We start from the raw sequence: 19,306 nt of genomic DNA, 5'->3' as shown, positions 1-19,306 counted from the left end.
CTGTACCTATATTGGCTCATTAGTGGTGTCAGTAGTAATTGTAAGATTGACAAAAATCCAAGATAATTTTTACCTTTCTACTGGGTAAGGACACCAAAAAACTTGACTTTTGGTGAGAGATGTTTAGTAAATTTCTCTGGGGATCTGTGTGGCTAGGTACCAATTGCATCTTTGGGAAGAGATGTGTCTTCTCATTGACCACCTTTCTGACAAGTAGAAAAATGCTCTAAGATGGTGACTGAAAAGTGTTCAGTGTCCTAGCATGTCTTACAGGCATGACATGTCAGATGCTTTGATTCTTATGGTGGCATTAGTTGTTTTTCCTCAGTACTCCTACGTTATTCTAAGGCTCAGATCTGTGGAGACCTACTCCTATTTGATGGGGAGAGCCCTTTCAATTTTAAGATGAACGAGGTGCTTCAAAGAATAGAGGACTCCAAAGTATAACAGCAGTAAGTCTCGGGAAGTCCTTCCATCAGTCCTGACGAGGGAGAACTCTTTTTGGTATTAGAGACCTTACATGACATTCTGAAATTCCGGCCTCACTTCTGGAAGGTGCAGACTTTGCAGTATCAGAAGAAACAGTGGAAAGTATGTCAGGCAGTGAGCTGATTAATCTTCTTCCACTCTTTTTGTCATCTTTGGGATCAAGCCTTCAGATTTGACACATTGAATGAGAACTGAGAGGTGGTTTTAACTTTGGTTTTTCTCCATTTCCCCTTCTTTTGAGGATCTGTTTAGTCTGTTTCCTTGCAGTTTTGAGTGGAATTACTACAACTCACTGGGTAGTTGAGGTTGTTCAACTTGGATGCATGATGCAGTTCCGCTCCATGCTACTTCCTAACTACCTTCCCTAATTTCTATGATTGGAGACAATGATCTGGAAATCCTGAGTCTTAAACTAGATTCTTTCAAACTGTCTGTGGATTCCTTTGTGGTAGTGCACTGAGTGACATATTTTGAGAACCAAGCACTGAGGCAATTGCTAAGATTTTGGGATGAGAGATGGTCAAGGAGAAGATCTCGTACTAAGTAGTGGTCTCCTGAATGGGAAGTGGTCCTAGCATAAACAATTAATGTTTCAGAGTACCAGATAGATTTCTATAAATAATGGAATGACATATTATTTAAAAAAAAAAAATCCAGACACAATTTTAAATGTGATGTTGTGTTGGTAGTTATAAATGGTAAATAAAGAATGCTATTTACTGATGTTTGACAAATACATTAAAATATGAATATTTCTGTATCTTTTATAAGGTAGTAAAATCTATAACTGTATATTATTATTTTTGCAGATTGACTCTAGCAGAATATCATGAACAGGAAGAAATTTTCAAACTTAGATTAGGACATCTTAAAAAGGTATGTGTAGTCATTTGCTCTGTGATTTTTGCTGCTATGCATCAAAGTGCAAAAACTAATACTGTCACAGTGTAAAAAGAGCTTGTTAGAGCTGTCTTACAAAATTGATTACCAGTAAGCAATGAAGAGTTCTGTATATGCTGAATAATGACTTTATTCCTTCCTGTTCCCTAATGTGGCATATTCTGGAGTATTGGAGAGACAGCATGCTTAGCTTCATGAAGTACTGAGTACATTGTATCAGTCTGCACTGACCTCTTGGATCAATGCAAATAATGAAGCAAGCAATTTACAAATACCTAGAAGATAATAAGGTGATAAATAACAGTCAGCATGGATTTGTCAAGAACAAATCATGTCAAACCAACCTGATAGCTTTCTTTGACTGGGTAACACGCCTTGGGGGTGGGGAGGAAGTGGAAGATGTGGTGTATCTTGACTTCAGTAAGGCTTTTGATGCTGTCTCGCATTACCTTCTCATAAACAAACTAGGGAAATACAACCTAGATGGAGCTACTATATGGTGGATGCGTAACTGGTTGGAAAATCGTTCCCAGAAAGTAGTTATAAGTGGTTCACAGTCATGTTGGAAGTGGCATAATGAGTGGGGTCCTGCAGGGATTGGTTCTAGGTCCAGTTCTGTTCAATATCTTCATAAATAATTTAGATAATGGCATACAGAGTACACTTACAAAGTTTGCGGACGATATGAAGCTGGGAGGGATTGCAAGTGCTTTGGAGGATAGGATTAAAATTCAAAATGATCTGGAGAAATGGTGTGAAGTAAATGGGATGATATTCAATAAGGACAAATGGAAAGTACTCCACTTAAGGAGGAACAATGAGTTACACACATATGAAATGGGAAGTGACTGCCTAGGATGGAGTACTGCGGAAAGGGATCTGGGGGTCAGAGTGGATCACAAGCTAAATATGAGTCAACAGTGTAATGCTGTTGCAAAAAAAGCAAGCATCGTTCTGGGATGTATTAGCAGGAGTATTGTAAGTAAGACACAAGAAGTAATTCTTCCGTTCTACTCTGTGCTGATTAGGTCTCAATTGGAGTACTGTGTCCAGTTCTGGAAAGATGTGGATAAGTTGGAGAAAGTCCAGAGAAGAGCAACAAAAATGACTAAAGGTCTAGAAAACATGACCTGTGAGGGAAGTTTGAAAAAATTGGGTTTGTGTAGTCTGAAGAAGAGAAGACTGAGAGGAGACATGATAATAGTTTTCAAGTACATAAAAGGTTGTTACAAGGAGGAGGGAGAAATATTTTTCTTCTTAACCTCTGAGGATAGGACAAGAAGCAAGGGGCTGAAATTGCAGCCAGGGTGGTTTAGGTTGGACATTGGGAAAAACTTTCTAAGTGTCAGAGTTGTTAAGCACTGGAATAAATTGCCTAGGGAAGTTGTGGAATCTCCATCATTGGGGATTTTTAAGAGCACGTTGGACAAACACCTGTCAGGGATGGTCTAGATAATACTTAGTCCTGCCTTCAGTGCCGGGGACTGGACTAGATGACCTCTCGAGGTCCCTTCCAGTTCTATGATTCTATAATGTAGGGATATTATTGTTTTCTGGTCACTGAGTGAAGGAAGGTTGACTCAATGGGTAGAGCTTATCAAATGAGACTGGTACGGACAGGGCAACTTTTAATCTTTGTTTGGCATTAATGGTATTTGCTGCATATACATTTTATCAGCTATGTAACAATACATTAAATATGAAATATCAATATACAAAATACTACTGTTATCTTTCTGTAGGCCCCACAGATGAGGTCACTAGGAATTGAGGGGACTCAGCTTCCTGCAGTGAGATGCTCCATACCTCGTTGTCCCTTCCACTAAATCACATTTCTGATCTCTGCTTAGGAAAAGGGCATATTACTCCAGTTCTTAGTTTCAATGCAAGATGCAGTGAATAAGGCTACAATTCCCTCATGGGTATTTTTAGTAAAAATCAGGGACAGGTTGCGGGCAATAAACACAGTTTCACAGAAGCCTAAGACTTGTCCCTGACTTTTACTAAAAATACCCCAGAGGGGGGAGCGGGGAAGGACAACAAACAGAGCACTGCTGGGGCTTGTAGTTACTTCAGCCCCCTGCTGCAGCTGCAGCCCCATGGGGGTTGACCCAAACCCAGCCGCTGCTCCAGCGGCCCTGGAGACTGCTACTGATCAGTTGTTTTGGCACCATTCCCCCCAGCTGTTCCCAGTGTGTTTTCCTCGGGGCTGACAGCTGCTCCAGCCTTGCCCCAGAAGAAGTCACAGAAGTCCTGGAAAGTCATGGAATCTGTGACCTCTGTGACAGAATCGTAGCCCTAGCAAAGAATGTTATACACATACTACAATTAGAATGGTTAATGTGAAAAAATTAGAATGGAAATAGCAAGATAGTTGGTATCCAGGCAGTGTTCTATTTGTGCAAATAAAATTTCTCGTCTCTCCCCTCTGGCTGTCTTTGTGTCCAGAATTGCCACATTTCAGCCTGAAGGAAGATTAAGAATTTCTCTTTTGTTTAAAAATGTTTAAGCCCAGATTATGCTAACTGATTTGGTGTTACGATGCTTTGTGTGCTCTAGTGTCACACCTCTGAATGTTGCAGTCTGTCAAGTTTGTATTGTGTACAGAGGAAACAATGCTGTGGAAGTAAATATTTTGTGTTGGCAATATCCTGTCCATAATTCCAGGTGTGCTGATATGCTTTATTCTTGTTATGAACTTCCTCTGTTAGAATAATTCGTGAATTCAGCCGTTCCTTTAACAATGTGTTTTAAAGTAAAAATGAAAATTGATTTAAGGTCAAATATCTTTGCTGAATATCTTGACTAACCAAGTTGTCAGGGGCATTCAGCACAGAAATAAGTTTTACAAACCATTTATTTTCAGTTGTATTTATCATTTGAAAATGGAAATGATATCTGTCATATTGTGACTAAAGTTGAAGCTCTCTGTGAATCCTCATGATACTTTTTGACTCAGTAAAGATCTGAGAATGCTGTAACATTCTGTAACATAAATACCATGGATAAACTAGGTTGCAATGACAGTTTTGATATTTATGTCACATTCTGGAACAGCTTCAATCAGACAGGAAATGCAAAGAGGGTGTCACAAAGGAAGGAAAGGGGTTTTTTAAAATGTTAAAATACATATCCCCTTTGAAAATTCCCATATAATTTGATTAGTGGAGGCATTAAACACAAAAATTCAGGCTTAGTTATTATTCATTCCTCCTTGGCAGAGTACCGTTAATGGTCTCTCTGATCTGGGTGTCTGATCTACATTTTCCAATATCACTGTTTTTTTGACATTCATTTCTGTCTTGGCATGGTTACTTTTTTATTTGTTTCTTAAACATTTTTCTTGAAAAATAGAAGAAAATATATTTAGTTTTAATTAATCAGCATAAATGTATTTGACTCTGTTCTTGTGGGTAAAAAGCAAATTGGAAGCACTTACTGTTCTTGGAGGAGGCATGTTTTTAGACTTCATTCTGGGGAGGAAATGCTTTTTGTCAGTCAGTGACTCAGCAACAGTTGAGTAGTTTTAGATAGATTGTTTAAAAAGCATTTAAGGCCCCACTGCTACAAAGGTTTACACACATGCCTAACTTTACTCATGTGAGCAGTTCCTTTGTTAAACAGAGGGACCATTCAAATGGGAAAAGCTAAGCATATGCTTAAAAATTACAAACTATTTTACTTGTAAATAATTCTGTGTTTCGTTTTAGAATCGAGTAATATACCTGGTCTGGTAGTTTGAAGCTAATGCAGCAACACAGGAGAACTAAAATGAAAGCTTAAATCCAATGTATATGTGTCTACTGATCGTTTTCCTTGCAGGTAGACATTTTGAAGTTTCACTAAAATTTCTCAATTTACTTCATATTAAAATTAATTGTAAGTCAAGGATATCGTCAAAATCACCAAAGTGGAACTTACAGTTTAAAACAAAAAAAAAAAAAAAGTAGATTTTCAGATTTTATTTTTCACACCAAACTCAAGGTTTCTAGACTTTTCTTTGCATTGATTTTATATATACATTATTATATTTACATTTTGTACATTTGAATTCTATATATAAGCAAGTATATGTCCATGTTCACTAATGGCTCAGTTTAAAAATACAGCTAAATTAATCAGTGGCAGAATAAGTGTGTGTGTGTCTGTCTGTCTGTAAAAAGTAATATTAGAAAAATATTTATTTGTAACTCTATAATGTGCTAGATGTCCTTTTTTAGAAAAAATAATCAGTCTCCTTTTTGCTTTTCATTTTATCTTCACTTTTATTGGTTCTTCTCATCTCCTAGTGTTCCCTAGATATGGGTTTCTCTGCCACCATAACTCTTCCTTATTTCCATCTGCATGCCTTCTCCATCTGGTTCTTTGCTGCCTGGTCCTCCTTCCCTTCACTCTCTAAATGCTTTCATGTTGCTCCTTTCTTTGCTCCCCTGGGTGTGGTGCTTACAAATGGTCCTCTTGTTTCCCAGCTTCTCAAGAAATGTCTCTCCTGCTAGATCCTCATGGCTCTTGTTCTTATGTTTTTACATAGCTGGTTCTTCCTTGTTTACAGGTATTCAAAACCTTAGTGTCTGAAGTAACATCTGGAAACTGTGAGACCAGCCAATTCTCTTTGGCCTAACACTGGTCTAATGAACCACATTTTGAGAACCACTGAGTTGCATAATATATGAACAGAACTCCAAAAGAGGCAAACAGGATCCCCCCCCCCCCCGTAGTCTCTGAGAATAACACTGGCAAGAAGAGACAAATAGGGTTTTTTTAAGAATGGTTGTGTGTCAAATTCTTTATAGAAGACTAATGGCTTATGAGAAGCTGCATATCGTTTCAGGATATTCACCTGAGAGCTGCCAGGGTGAAGCTAAATATGAAAAAAATGGCTTGTTAACATACAAACAGGAAAATGCAAATAGTATTGTATACTAGGAAAAACCAATACTCCACTTAGTTTTGCCAGCAGAAGAGGTACCTTGCACTAGTCCAACTGCTGAAAATTGGGGATTTGGTCCTTCTTATCATTGAAAATTTATCTTGCAGGTAGTTTTTTGTCCTGTCTGTGATGGGGAGGGATTCTTGATTCCATTGGCAGTCTTTTGATTGATCTGTGTCTTAAGACTGTTGGAGATATATTCATTTAATTTATATTTCAGATAGCAACAACATAGATTTGAGTCAATTATGCAGTATAGGTAATACTTCTTTCCTAGGGGGTAATTTTTCTTAGCGGGTATCATCTTAGAGTAATTCCATAATTACTTGCTTTTGTGTATGGATTGATTTCCAGTCCGCTTTGTAATTATAAAGGTTAACCAGAGAGGCAGTTATTCTAGAAGTAAGGTATTATCCATTCTTTCTAAATTACGTTCCAATTAATTTAAACTTTCTAAGCAGAACTATCTAGAGTGGAAACCTAACAAACAGTACAGGGAAAATATGAAAACAGTGTCTCTGACATTTTCTGTTGAACAAGCGTAGACCAATTTACCAATAAATTTATTCTAATGTTTCACATTATAAGCTTGTAGTTGCAAAGAGAGGTATTCTATTCCCTTCGTGGGTCATTCCACTGAGGCAAGGCTGTCAACTCTCCCCCCAGTTCATGCGAGTCTAACTCTGTGGAAACAATGGTGCTCAGTAATCTGGCAGAATCACACGTTGTATTGTCACAATTATGAAGTGATATTCACCCAAGAATTCTGAAGGAACTCAAATGTGAAATTGCAGAATTACTAACTGTAGTCTGTAACCTACCATTTAAATCAGCTTCTGTACCAAATGACTGGAAGATAGCTAAATGTGACACAAATTTTTAAAAAGGGCTCCAGAGGTGATCCGGACAATTCCAGGCCAGTAAGCCTGACTTCAGTACCAGGCAAACTGGTTGAAACTATAGTAAAGAACAAAATTGTCAGACACATAGATGAACATAATTTGTTGGGGAAGAGTCAACATGGTTTTTATAAAGGGAAAGTATGCCTCACCAATCTGCTAGAATTCTTTTAGAGGGTCAACAAGCATGTGGACAAGGGGAACCAGTGGATATAGTGTACTTAGATTTTCAGAAAACCTTTGACAAGGTCTCTCACCAAAGGCTCTTAAGCAAAGTAAGCTGTCATGGGATAAGAGGGAAGGTCCTCTCATGGACTGGTAACTGGCTAAAAGATAGGAAACAAAGTGTAGGAATAAATGGTCAGTTTTCAGACTGGAGAGAGGTAAATAGTGGTGATCCCCAGGGCTATATACTGGGACCAGTCCTATTCAGCATTCATAAATGATCTGGAAAAAGGGGTAAACAGTGAGGTGGGGAAATTTTCAGATAATACAAAACTACTCAAGATAGTTAAGACCCAGGAAGACTGCAAAGAGCTACAAAAGGATCTCTCAAAACTCGGTGACTGGGCAACAAAATGGCAGATGAAATGCAATGTTGATAAATGCAAAATAATGCACATTGGAAAACATCCCAACTATACATATAAAATGATGGGGTCTAAATTAGCTGTTACCACTCAAGAAAGAGATCTTGGAGTCATTGTGGTTAGGTCTCTGAAAACATCCACTCAATGTGCAGCGGCAGTCAAAAAAGAGAGCAGAATGTTGGGAATCATTAAGAAAGGAATAGATAATAAGACAAAAAGTATCATGTGTCCTCTATATAAATCCATGGTACGCCCACATCTTGAATACTGTGTACAGATGTGGTCGCCCCATCTCAAAAAAGATATATTGGGTTTGGAAAAGATTCAGAAAAGGGCAACAAAATGATTAGGGGTATGGAGTGGCTTCCGTATGAGGAGAGATTAGTAAGACTGGGACTTTTCAGCTTGGAAAAGAGACGACTAAGGGGGAATATGATAGAGGTCTATAAAATCATGACTTGTGTGGAGAAAGTAAAAAAGGAGGTGTTAATAGGGGTCACCAAATGAAATTCATAGGCAGCAGGTTTAAAACAAACAAAAGGAAATATTTCTTCACACAACGCACAGTCAACCTGTGGAACTCTTTGCCAGAGGATATTGTGAAGGCCAAGACTGTTATAGGGTTCAAAAAAGAACTAGAAAATTCATGGAGGATAGATCCATCAATGGTTATTAGCCAGGATGGGCAGGGATGGTGTCCCTAGCCTCTGTTTGCCAGAAGTTGGGAATGAGCGACAGCGAATGGATCACTTGATGATTACCTGTTCATTCCCTCTGGGGCACCTGGCATTGGCCACTGTTGGAAGACAGGACACTGGCTAGATGGACCTTTGGTCTGACCCAATATGGCTTATGAACACAGTATGTCAGTGGTTCTCAAACTTTTGTACCGGTGACCCCTTTCACATAGCAAGCCTCTGAGTGTGACCCCCCCTTATAAATTAAAAACACATTTTTATATATTTAACACCATTATAAATGCTGGAGGAAACGCAGGGTTTGGGGTGGAGGCTGACCACTCCCAATCCCCCCCAGCCCCCGCCCATGTAATAACCTCATGACCTCCTGAGGGGTCCTGATCCCCAGTTTGAGAACCCCTGCAGTATGTCAGTAGATAAAATATAATGTAGACACTGTGCTAAATAACTGTAATGAACATTTCACAATCTTAAAGAAAAAAAAATTGTAGGCTGGTAGTTTTAATGTCCCATGTTCACCTATTTTTTGAAAATGAATAGTTCATTATCTGCCAGTATTGATTTCCAGGTTTTATGATGATCATTCTCTATTAACATAAACAGGATTTCAGATATCATTTCCCTGTTTTTTTGAGGAGTCCCATTTTAAAAGCACTTCTTACTGCTGCTCAGAAATTCTCAAAATCCTTGACTCCCAGTTTGGCTGTGTTAAATATAACAGCTTTGTTCATACCCAACTCTCGTGCTAGACATTACAACATGTGTGAAAGGTGGAGTAGAGTGCATACCAGTGTGATTTTTGTTTTCATTTTAGGACAAAAATGTAAAAATACTGAAGAATATTTTTTGAATCTACCTTTTTTTGAAAGTAGTAATAAAGTTCTAAACTTTCTGTTCACAGTGCTTATTCAGAAATAGTTTAGAAATACCTTAATCTGAGATGTTTCAGAGGCACAGCCGTGTTAGTCTGTATTCGCAAAAAGAAAATGAGTACTTGTGGCACCTTAAAAATAAATTTGTTAGTCTCTAAGGTGCCACAAGTACTCCTTTTCTTAATCTGAGATGTGTGCAAAATACTACTGGATGGGAACACTAAGAAAGCTAATAAAGAGTGTATTCCATTGACAGCGCAATAGTCATAGTAATAGGATGATGATGCTGGTGCAATGACTTTATATTTCAGTTAAATTTTAAACTTGTTAAACTCATTTTCTACTTGTAGGAAGCATATTTACTGATGCTAGAACATCAGTTATTAATATCTGTCTTTCTGCAAGTTAAGCACCATTAAATTGTGTACTTGTACTATGGGATATAAATCAGTGATACTCAAGAGAGCCACAGTAGTGTGAATTCATTGTAGCGTGTATGTGTGTGTGTGTGTGTGTGTGTGTGTGTGTGTGTGTATGAAACAATGAATGTGTGTGTGTCTGTGTGTGTGTGTATATATATATAAAATTCCCAAAGCAAATAAGTTAATAACATAGTGCAAATTGATAACTTAATTTGTTAATAACATAGTAAAAGCATCCTGATTTAATTATTAACCAATCTAAGTTATTAACCAGTCACACAGTGTTTTAATATCATGTGCTGCAAAGAGCTGCATTAAAGAGACACATTAGAGAGCCACTTGTGGCTTGCGAGCCTCCGTCTGAGTATCACTGATATAAATTAATTGTAACTAAAGGATGTTTGAATAGGCAAGTATGGACAGTACCGATGAGATTTTCAAAGGTGCTTAAATTAGGGGTTTTGCTCCTGATGCACCTAGGTGCCTTTGAAAATCCCACCGTAAGTCTTTGACAACATACATTCAGCATTTGTGATCTCAATAACACATAAACGGGAGAACTCTGAAATTACAAAAATATTCTTTGATCAGTGTTACAGATCAAATGCTTAATTAAATAATATTTAGATTATTATGAATATTATTGCCTAGTCTTGCTTTGTTTCACACTTGAGCTTTAAAATATTTTAAAGCATCTTTTCTAAAACTGCACATATCTCAATTTTTTTTTTCACATTATACATCAATTTCAGACCCAGATAATCTCTCTCCCTGGCTGAGGTACAAAACCAGCTGCCACTCGATTTGAGTAGCATCCCCACAGTACAGGACAAAACTGAACATCCCATTACTTATAGGTTTCATGGAGAGAAGGATTCCTTGAAATTGGCTTAAACCTTATCTCTGTGAATTGTTCGGGTATTAAGAGAAAAGCAGTTCAGTTTTCTGGTTCAGCAGCGTTTTGTAATGTAATGTTCCTCCATCACTACCAGCATGGATGCCTGGGTAAAAATATCCTTTTCAAACAGTGAGTAAATTGAGCTTTTATAGTTCATTCATTTCATTTGCAGGAAGAAGCCGAAATACAAGCAGAACTCGAACGTTTGGAAAGAGTTAGAAATCTTCACATACGAGAACTCAAAAGAATAAACAATGAAGACAATTCACAGTAAGCCACTAGATTTTAATTTTGCACGTTTATTCTTAAAATAGTAGCTTAATGTAGTTTAAAAACCACCTTCACCAAAATTGAACAGGATATACTATAACTTTTTATTAGGTGTTCTCTCTTTTTATATTTATCTTGCCTTAAATGGACTGTAATTTTACCTAAAAATAATGGTTATAATATAATTTACAAGGCATATGAGGGATTGAGCATGTAGAGCTGAAAATGCAGAAAATCTAAAACTTGCTACATCACGGTTCTGACATAAAGAATAGTTATGAGGGAGTCTAAAGCAACCCACTCATCTGAAAGTAATGCCTGTAGACATGGTGAAATCTTGATGCACTTGTGGAAATTTTATGTTGGTGTAACACTGTATTCAGCTCTATTGCGGTATTGTTCACATATTTATGAAAGCTCCAAAAAGCCCGAAAAAGCAAATGACTTAAGTCAAGTATATATTACTGATACGTATTACAGCATTTGAATTTGTGTGGTAATCGATTGTAAGATAAAACTTGCATCTAGAATTAACTGTGACTCTATATATTACATAACTGAGTAAAGTGAGCTCCTCTATAATGGTAGAGGATACCAAAAGTTTAATTTTATGTTTACTGTTTTGTCTATAATGAAACTACATATATGGTTTCAGCACTTCCAAAAGTGTTAAAGTCCACAGTAACACAAATGGATGAGTTTTTAATCAATAATATTTTTAATGGTTGCCATATGCTGCGAAAAGTGTGGTTGGTCTGAGGCTGTAGCATTAGGGCCATATTTTGCCATTGTTTTGGATTCAAGAAGTAACTGACATTGATGTTTTGCATAAAAACCAATGGCACAACGGTGTCCTTTATTAAAGACAAAAATTCTAGACATTAGGTGGCTGTCCAATGTGTAGAACTCAGATGCACTGAACATTTGGTTAACTGAAGAAGAAAGCATACTTAAAATAAAGAAGCAGGATTAACAAGAAGGAACTTATTGATTCTTGGAGAATGGCAGGTTTTGGCTATCCTATGCAGTAGTACCTGGTATGGTTGCCAATTCTGGTTGGACGAATTCCTGGAGATTTCACCACATGACATAATCTTTCATTAAAGATTAATCTTTAAATCCTGGAGACTTGGCAACCCTAGTAGCTGGATAGAAAAGCCCAAACTGTGCTTCCTGTTCTGAAATTGAGAACAGTACCTGTTACACAGGCTCTGTAGGAGTCCATGTACGTCAGTGCTGATTTTCTGCAGTAGATGATTATAAATTCTGTGTTGGAAAATGAAAAACTTCCTATCTTGGGTATGTGTTGGGTGGATGGAAGTACGAGTGTACCATCACTTAAAAAATAGATTGGATCCTCTGTTTCTGGTGCTCCTGGAGGACACTGTGTCCCTAGAGCTATGAAATCAACCTCACTGTTATATATGATACCCTGAATTTGGTTGGTGGTACGTATAACTATCTGCTTTTAAAGTGTTTTGTTTTTCTTAGACAAAAGTTTTCATGAACATACAAATAAATTTTGATAATGAGAAATGAAACTTTTGATGTTTCATAGATGGCCACAGTAGATAGTAATGTACTTGTTACTTCTAGTAACTACATGTTACTATGGCTATGCCCGAACACATACTTCAACCCACACTTTTATGTAAACATAAAAACCCAGCTACTGGCAAATCCTAACATGCAAGGCCTTACATAAATTCTGCAGAAAACTAAGGAAGCAGTCCCAGATCAGAGAGAGAAAAGTACATAGCAGTGTCTCACCATTATGGCTCCATGTCTAGTTGGCAGCCGGTGTTAAGTGGAGTGCCCCAGGGGTTGGTCCTGGGGCCGGTTTTGTTCAATATCTTCATAAATGATCTGGAAGATGGTGTGGATTGCACTCTCAGCAAATTTACGGATGATACTAAACTAGGAGGAGTGGTAGATACGCTGGAGGGGAGGGATAGGATACAGAGGGACCTAGACAAATTAGAAGATTGGGCCAAAAGAAATCTGATGAGGTTCAATAAGGATAAGTGCAGGGTCCTGCACTTAGGACGGAAGAACCCAATGCACCACTACAGACTGGGGCCCAAATGGCTAGGCAGCGGTTCTGCGGAAAAGGACCTAGGGGTGACAGTGGACGAGAAGCTGGATATGAGTCAGCAGTGTGCCCTTGTTGCCAAGAAGGCCAATGGCATTTTGGGATGTATAAGTAGGGGCATAGCGAACAGATCGAGGGACGTGATTGTCCCCCTCTATTCGACATTGGTGAGGCCTCATCTGGAGTACTGTGTCCAGTTTTGGGCCCCACACTACAAGAAGGATGTGGATAAATTGGAGAGAGTCCAGTGAAGGGCAACAAAAATGATTAGGGGTCTGGAACACCTGACTTATGAGGAGAGGCTGAGGGAACTGGGATTGTTTAGTCAGCAGAAGAGAAGAATGATGGGGGGATTTGTTAGCTGCTTTCAACTACCTGAAAGGGGGTTCCAGAGAGGATGGTTCTAGACTATTCTCAGTGGTAGAAGAGGACAGGACAAGGAGTAATGGTCTCAAGTTGCAGTGGGGGAGGTTTAGGTTGGATATTAGGAAAAACTTTTTCACTAGGAGGGTGGTGAAACACTGGAATGTGTTGCCTAGGGAGGTGGTGGAATCTCCTTCCTTAGAGGTTTTTGAGTTCAGGCTTGACAAAGCCCTGGCTGGGATGATTTAATTGGGGATTGGTCCTGCTTTGAGCAGGGGGTTGGACTAGATGACCTCCTGAGGTCCCTTCCAACCCTGATATTCTATGATTCTATGCTGGAAACAACGTGGTGAGAGGATTCTTAATACGCATGTGGTGGGTGCACAATAGCTCCAGCTACAACAAATACAAGAATCATACCTACTCGGATTATTCTTATCATGGATCTCTGTCATAACCGCTGTACTCATCTGATCAACAGTTAAAAACAAAATTGCACACTTTATGAAGGAGAAATACACATACCCCGTCCCATCTTACAAAGCCTGATGGATTCAGGGAGTTTGTTACAGTATGGGCATGGGTAAACTGAATTTCTCCTATTGGGATCCAGGAAGGACCCCCCTTAGCCTAAGGGGAGGATCCATAGGACCTGGAAACCAAATGATTCCGGGGGACAACTAATGAAATAGCAGGCACAGGAATGCAGTCAAAGGGTCAAATGAAGGGAACCTGATGGGGACACCAAGCAGAGAACCCCGGACAGTGCCCACTGCTCCTCGAAGGCATCAGGGGAGCCAGTGGACGCCACCCAGAGGAACTCTGCCCGGATGCGTGAACGGGCGGAGGATCGGAAATAGGCCCCACAGTCACAGGAGGTCCCGTCCTTCAACCTCCTCTCCCTAGTTTTATAGATGGCCATTTTAGCCAGGGCCAGGAGGAGGTTGACCAGGAGGTCCCGTGACTTTGTGGGGCCAAAGATAGGGAGTGTGTAGATGAGGAGGTGAGGGGGAAAGTGCAGCCAAAAACGTAACAGGATATCTAAGAGGAGCCAGAATAGGGGCTGCAAGTTGGTGCACTCCAGGTAAACGTGCGCCAGGGTCTCCCTCAACCTCAGAAGGGGCAGGTGCCCGGGACGGGGGTAAACCGCACCAAGTACATGTTTGTGCTCACGGCCCTGTGAAGGAGCCGCCAACTGATATCCCCAGCGGGCCTTGGGACTAGGGTGGAATATAGGCTGGCCCACCTGGGCTCCTCACCCTCTAGAGGTGGAAGGAGGTCCCGTCACTTTGTGTCGGGGTGGGACGCAAGGGTAAGGAAGTAAAGGGTGTGGAGCACGAGCATGTATAGCTGTTTCCTTGGCACAGTCTGAAAACGAACCGGCTGCAAATTGTGCAGCCGGCTCACATTGAAGGGACTAGGGGGAAGCCAGTCGGGTCTATGGGGCAGGGGCCCAATGAAAAGGTCTGGAGGGCCTGGGGTGGAAGGTGGGCAGGGCATGCCCTCTCGCAGGACCCGGTCAAGGTAGGCCTGAGCAGCGGGTGATAAGGTGGCCGTCACCTCCTGAAGTACACACTAGGGAGTATGAGGCCTGGAGAGCCCCATGCGCCGTGCAAGCATCAGGGGATCCAGCCAGTCTCCCTGGTCGTAGGCCAGGAGGTCTCCCGACTCTGGTGACTTCTGCCAGGACCAACCTTTGGCGCACCGAGGGGGATTCCGCCATCTGCACACGGAGCTGGGGGTTGTGTAGCAGGGGCTCCGTGAGGAGATCTGCCCCCTTGGTGGCTGCCACGGACCTGGTAGCTGAGAACAGTTTCCAGGTCCGGAGTAGGTCCTGGTAGAACACCGGCAGCCCGGAGAGGTCTTGCGGAAGACCTCTTGGATGGAGATAAAGGAGCTGCCGGTCATATTGGAGCCCTTGGAAGCGGCGCAGAAAGGCGTGTGCCAGTACTCTCCACGCCAGACTACCTGAACTATAAAGGAGCCTCTGTAGGGTCTGCATAGGCACTTCAGGCCCTGCCCTCCCTCCTCCAGGGGCAGGTGGAGGACCCCGCAGAGACCCAGTGCGCTTCTGGCCAAAAGAACTCCAGAATCGCCATCCGGAAGTTGGCCAGCAAACCCAGGGCCGGGACTAGGGTGTTGAGCCGGTACCAGAGCATGGACAGGACTAGTAGATTAAGCACCAGTGCCCTCCCTCGAAGGGAGAGGCACCGAAATAGTATTGTCCATTTCTGCAGCCGCTCTGTCACCCTGGCCTCTAAACCATACCAGTTTGCTGGCGGAGACGGACGCGTAGCAGAAAGGTAAATGCCAAGATAGAGCGGCAGACCCGCGCTCCACCAAATGGCCTGAAGCTCGGATGGGAGGGAGCTCACCTGTTACCCGTCCCTGACCACCAGGCCAGAGCTCTTGACCCAGTTGACCCGGGTGGAGGAGGCTGCCAAGTAGACGGCCTGGCAAGCCTCCACCCATGCCAAGTTGCCTGGGTTCTGGACCACGAGGAGCACGTTGTTGGCTCTTGCAGCACCAACCCTGTCAACCTCCGACAGAGGAGACAAAGGAAGGGCTTGATTGCCAGAGCGTACAGCTGGCCCGAGAGGGGGCACCCCTGCCGTACTCCCCGCCTGAAGCTGACCAACTCAGTCAGGGTCCAGTTGAGTCTGACCAGACACCCTGCGGAGGCGTAAAGCACTGGAGAAAACGCGCAAACTGGGGTCTGAAGCCTAACGCTCGCAGTGTCCAGGAGATACCCATGGTCCACCCTGTTGAACACCTTCTCCTGATCCAGGGACAACTGGTCCTTTCTCCTAGGCACAACTGACTTTGTCCTTGGCACAAAGACTAGGACTACTTTACCCCTGTTAGTTCTGAGTGGGTGGGAAGAGGTCTACGGTAGAAGAAGGCTAAGCCCCACAACCTGAGAATGTTAGTGGGAAATGAACAGATTCAAAAAGGCTGATGATTTGCACATGTGACTATTAAGAACAGGACACTATAAAAAATATTAAAGCATTGCCACAATTCATTGTTGAAGAAACATATTACAATAATATACAATGCTACAGATGTAAATTTAGGAAATCCCACATATTGGCAAAAAGATAATCAAATCATTCCCATTCTCCCGTCAGCCTCGGGGCAGCAGGGACACGCTTTGTCTGGGCCAGCAGGAGAAAGAAAACCCTTGGCCCCTTTAAGAACTTGTACATGAGCCCTCCTCTCCTTATGGACACTTATGGACCTCTTTATGGGCTTATGAAGGAGCTCTGTGGCTCATTGGTTGGACAGAAGAGTGCAGCATAAGCCTATGTCTCCCTTGCATCCAAAGGGAGGAATTATAAATCCTGCCCTGGGATGCCATCCTGTGCTGAGAAGGAAAGCTTCCCCTCCCTCCTCCTGGGATTAGAGTAAGAATAGATTTTGGGGCCTTGCTGGTGGGTAACACTAGGTTTTGGGGCTGGGAAGGAAGGAAATTTTCGCTCAGTGAAGTTTGGCTTGGACAAAGTACATTTTTCAACTTCCTCTCAGCAGCCCAGGGACCTGAAGGGTGGGATAGGTTGTAAAAATTAATTTTATTGCAGCTTGATAGGTGTGCAGTGCAGGTAATTGTTCCAAAGTGGTCCACTTCCCTGGTGCACTGGAATTGGAAGTGGATTAAGAGAAGGCATCTCGTAAAGAAAGTGGAGAATGAGGTTGGTGCTCCTAATGTCTGGCATAATAAGGACATAGCCCCCTCTTCTCCACTTCCTTTACCCTTGTATGAGGGAAGGGTGGTAGGGTCCCAGCATGTTTATGGGGTGGGGGCTGTTGGTATGGGTAGAACAGGTTATCAAGAAAGGGTGGCCTGTCCTGGACAAGTTACTGCCAAATAGGTCCAAGGTGGGTTACTTAAAGTTGCAGCCTAATTAAACCACCTTCCTGGTGTCTTGTCTTCCTGTAGTATATTGGACATGGGACAAAGGCTAAACTGAGGGATGGGGGAAGGAAAAAGGAATGTTAGGAAATATTTTGGGTTTGTTTTTCTTTTGAAAACAAACAAGGAACTGGAACTAGTGATGTAAAATGCAAATAGAAAATAAAATTTGTGTTGTCACTGATCCAATAAAATTTGAAAATCAAAAGTAGCTCGAACACTTTTTCCCAGACAGTACATACCCAAAAGAACAGCTGAAATTTTGTTTCTCATTGGACTCAACTCACATATAGTAAAAATATAAACAGTTAAAAGCTTAATGGTAAAACTTAGACTTCTCATAATCTCTCAAAAAAGACTTGAACAAAACTAAGTGTCTGAATGGCAGTGTTTTGGTAGCAGTTGTTGATTTAATACCATATAATGATAACATTAATTTACTATTTTAAAAACTGCATAGCTATATTACACAGTGCTGCCTTAAAATTATATTTAGTTGAATATTACTGAACAGGGTTTTTCTCTTATCAAAAAATACTCGGATAAATTAGGTTAAAATGATAATATGAAGGGACCTAGAATAGAGCTTGAAATGTATCTGTTACTTGAAGTCTTCCTACTTTCTTTTTAAGGTTCAAAGATCATCCCACATTAAATGAACGATATTTGTTACTTCATTTACTTGGTCGAGGTGGCTTCAGTGAAGTATATAAGGTAATCTGTATTTTGGTCTGCCAATGTAATATTTCATAGCCACATAAGTTTATATATATAATTTTCTTACTTTTGATCTCCCGGACTAAGGGACTAAGAAGGTTCTAGTTAGACGTGACAAACCCATGGAAAAAAATGCAGAAATTGAGCTTGTTTTTGGCTTAATTGGCTTGTCAGTTGCTTGTTGGTTTGTTTTTGGCTTGTAGCTTGTTGCTTCTTTTTTTTATCAGCTCCTGGCAAGCAGGGGCAAAGGGGGGAGAGAGTCAGGGGTGCACAGCGGGCCCACCGCAATCCCAGACTGCACACCTGGGGGATCTAGTCACATAGAGTGTTGGGTTCTTAGGGATTGGCTTGTTTTGAAATGGGATTAGCTTGATTTTTGGCTTATTGTGAAAGTTGGGGTGCTTATTTACCCGTGAAAGTTGGCAACTGTGGTTCTAAAACAGTAGCACTTCTTAAACAAAGGCTGGAAAAACTCCTTAGCTTATTTATGGAGGGAGAGAGCATCACTGAGCTGAGCATCACTGATCATACTTATGTAATCAATAGACAAAGGCTCCGTTGGTAATAGGGAAGAAGCCAGGATTGTGACTGTAGACTTGCTGATATGTACACTAAGGAAAATGCATTACACAAATTGGAAAATTAGGGACTTGTGGTACAGCCATAGAAGGGAGTGCGTGCCACTGAAATGAGCCTTTGTGAACCCAAACATAGATGTAACCTCTTGGTTAGTCATAGCTTCTCCGGATACATTTATTTTTCTGAATATAAAATTGGCAGAAGTCTTACTGGATAAGAAAATATCTGAGGAAAGTGGAACAAAATTGTCAATGTTATGATAAGCTATCTAGTGCAACACCATGGCTCTAGAAACTGCATGTAATGTTACTTGTGTAATAAAGTTTGTATACGTCAAATTAACTGGGTCTTCACGATTATGAAGTGTTTTTCTATAACACATCTGTATAATTTCATTTTGCTTAATTTGTCTGTAGATCTGTGGATTATATGCTGAATTTGGACCTTTTTGGGTGTTGTTGTTTTTTTTGTCATCTTTGGTTGTAATTGTCCCATATCTGGTTTTCTAGGCTTTTGATCTTTATGAACAAAGATACGCTGCTGTGAAAATACACCAACTTAACAAAAGCTGGAGAGATGAGAAGAAGGAAAACTACCACAAGTAAATATTAATAATTTAGGATTCTTGTGGTAAATTGAACTTTGTTCTGTTGATCATGGAAAGTTAACAAACA

General features: G+C 40.9%; 1 protein-coding gene across 3 annotated transcripts in view; it reads left to right on the top strand.

The window, feature by feature from the left end:
• The window catches only part of TLK1 (tousled like kinase 1), a 128,882-nt gene that overhangs the window by 89,886 nt on the left and 19,690 nt on the right, over positions 1–19,306 (top strand). For all 3 annotated transcript variants that reach the window (XM_077830012.1, XM_077830014.1, XM_077830013.1), the window contains 4 exons: positions 1,299–1,365; positions 10,871–10,968; positions 17,969–18,050; positions 19,142–19,233. In XM_077830012.1, the coding sequence (XP_077686138.1) occupies positions 1,299–1,365; positions 10,871–10,968; positions 17,969–18,050; positions 19,142–19,233 (339 nt within the window). The remainder of the gene's footprint in view (positions 1–1,298; positions 1,366–10,870; positions 10,969–17,968; positions 18,051–19,141; positions 19,234–19,306) is intronic.

The sequence above is a fragment of the Eretmochelys imbricata genome, chromosome 11, assembly GCF_965152235.1.
Source record: "Eretmochelys imbricata isolate rEreImb1 chromosome 11, rEreImb1.hap1, whole genome shotgun sequence".
NCBI lineage: Eukaryota > Metazoa > Chordata > Testudines > Cheloniidae > Eretmochelys > Eretmochelys imbricata.
This window is presented reverse-complemented; position numbering and strand designations above follow the sequence as displayed.